This window comes from Seriola lalandi, unplaced genomic scaffold (genome assembly GCF_002814215.2).
Source record: "Seriola lalandi dorsalis isolate HSWRI2012SDOR001 ecotype SW California unplaced genomic scaffold, Sedor1 jcf7180002054984, whole genome shotgun sequence".
Classification (NCBI taxonomy): Eukaryota; Metazoa; Chordata; class Actinopteri; order Carangiformes; family Carangidae; genus Seriola; species Seriola lalandi.
In genome coordinates, this window is record NW_019525533.1 from 66658 (window position 1) to 68863 (window position 2206).

Sequence of the window (2206 nt, forward strand, 5' to 3'; positions counted from 1 at the left end):
ACATCTGTCAGAGCAGCAGCTGTTATAAAAGCACATCTGCAGATTGAGGTGCGTTTGTTTAACGCCACCCGGAGCAGCAGCGGGAGGAGACACATCAGGAAAGACTCACATCCGTCATTTTGTTCTGGTTCATCAACCTGACCCAGAAAACACGACTCGTCAGAGGTCAAAGGTCAGCTGACGACTCTCCATGTTGAGGTTATACTTTAACTGAAGAATTACAGAGTGGAGGGAAAACTCCTTCATCATCATGACTGTGTGTGTGTGTCTCACCTTGACCCACATCAGCACAGGTGAGGTGACGGTCAGCCTGTCGGCGTGGAGGTGAACTCCTCCCTGAGTCCTGGAGACCAAAGACAACAAACTGAGCTGCTGCTCACTTTCAAAATAAAACACCTGAACCACATGAACAACCTTAACAAGGTGAGCAGAAAAATCATTTGCAAAACAGAACCATTTTGGTGAAAAGATGTATTTATAAACAAATTATAAAATATTAAAATGTGAATAATGTTTCTGAATGTTTTGAAAATAAATTCTTTAAAAACTTTACGAATGTTGAAAATAGCAGCATCAGGAACGTTTGTGTTGTCGCTGGTCAGACCTCAGCGTATTCCTGGATCCATCGTTATCATTAAAAATAAAAGTGCTCTGATCAGAGATCGTTACGGGGTCGGACGTGGCGGCCAACGTAAGTGGGATGGGAACCACATCATTACAAAACTCTGACCGTCAATATTCAATATGAGATCAATACATGGCTGAAGGGTGACTCTGTTCTTGCCCCAGAGACAGTGATATCTGATGTGTGTTACCTGAACTCAGGTAGCTCGGAGTCAAAGTGCACATTGTCCCGGTGAACCACGTCCAGTTCCCCGTCGATCGCCACCACCTTCAGCTTCAGAGGAACAATCATTAAACCAATCATCCAATCGAGGGGGGGGGGGCAGTTAGAGACTCACCTGTTGCTCAGGTGTTTGTGTTAGTTTCAGTTATTTTGTCCAGCTTTAAGTGACTCGCTGTAACTCTTTAACTCCCTTTAAATCTCTTCTGAAAACACATTTCTGTCTCGGCCTTTCTCATTGTTTTCTTCCTCCATAAGAATAAATCACCTTTTTGAGCCTAAACATGATTGAAAACTCGTGACACTTCGCACACGTGTCAGCATCCATACCCCAAGGCCAACAGGAAGTCAGCCATTTTGAATTTAATCTGCAGCTTTGATGCCGTTTTGGTGATTTAAGGACGTCGTACTTAAAGGAACTCCTCGTAGAGAACTAATCAGATGGACGAATCAATATCTGATTAGTCTCATCTTCAGACCTTTACGACGAGTTTTCGTTGGAGGACCTGCCCGTGGCGGCGCGGCCAATTCTATAATTTATCATGAAACAGGAAGTTGTTATAACTATAATATACATTGACCAATCTGCCTCAAACTTCACGTGTTTGATGACCGTCCCACATGAAAACATCTGCATGCTAATATGACGTCACTGTCATTGCGCCACCTACTGAAAACAGGAAGTAAATCCTGAGTAACAGTCATCATTCGATTCACATGATGGTCTGTTTTACACCTGATTTACAGGAAGGTATGAATGTTGGCGGCGGCCTGGCGGCGGCCCCGAGGTTAACGACAGGCCGGGGCCTGTGATGCTGTTTACAGCTTTAATTTATATTGTTTTATCCCTAATTATTGTTTTTCCATGTTTCACTGCCTCTTTTCACTTCCTGTCAGATCTCTTGGCATCATGTTGATTTGAGTTGTTCTTGTTGTTCTACACTTTTACACTTGTGTATTTTATCTGGTGATTATTTTGATTTGAATTCTTTCATTTGATTTTATTCCTTTTGATTGTGAAACTTTGTGTCTGGGAAAAGTGTCGCACAAATAAACTTCTCTTGCTTCTTTTCTTTGATCTGACCTTCTTCTAAAACACTTTGTAAAGAAGAGAGTTATAAATAAAGATTTATTTTAATCACTGAGGGACAGACAGACAGGTCAACATCAGTCTGATCCAGGTGTTCCTAATAAACTGAGTGTTCACATTAACATGGATAATATTTCAGCAGCTGCTGGATCTGAAATACCGGATCAAACTCTGGACCGGATCAAGGTCAGTGACCCGTTAACTACCGGAGTCTGTTTCCCGCCGTTAACGTCACCGTGTCTCCGCTTTAAACAGCTGATTCTGTTTTCTGA

The 2206-nt window shown here is 42.4% G+C and overlaps 1 protein-coding gene across 1 annotated transcript in view; it reads right to left on the minus strand.

The window, feature by feature from the left end:
- Positions 1-2194, minus strand: part of xylb (xylulokinase homolog (H. influenzae)) — a 15913-nt gene extending 13719 nt beyond the window's left edge. The window contains 2 exon segments of the mRNA XM_087171328.1: positions 274-343; positions 816-2194. Coding sequence (XP_087027454.1) covers positions 274-343; positions 816-928 — 183 coding nt within the window. The 5' untranslated portion in view covers positions 929-2194.
- Positions 2195-2206: the final 12 nt, after the last annotated feature.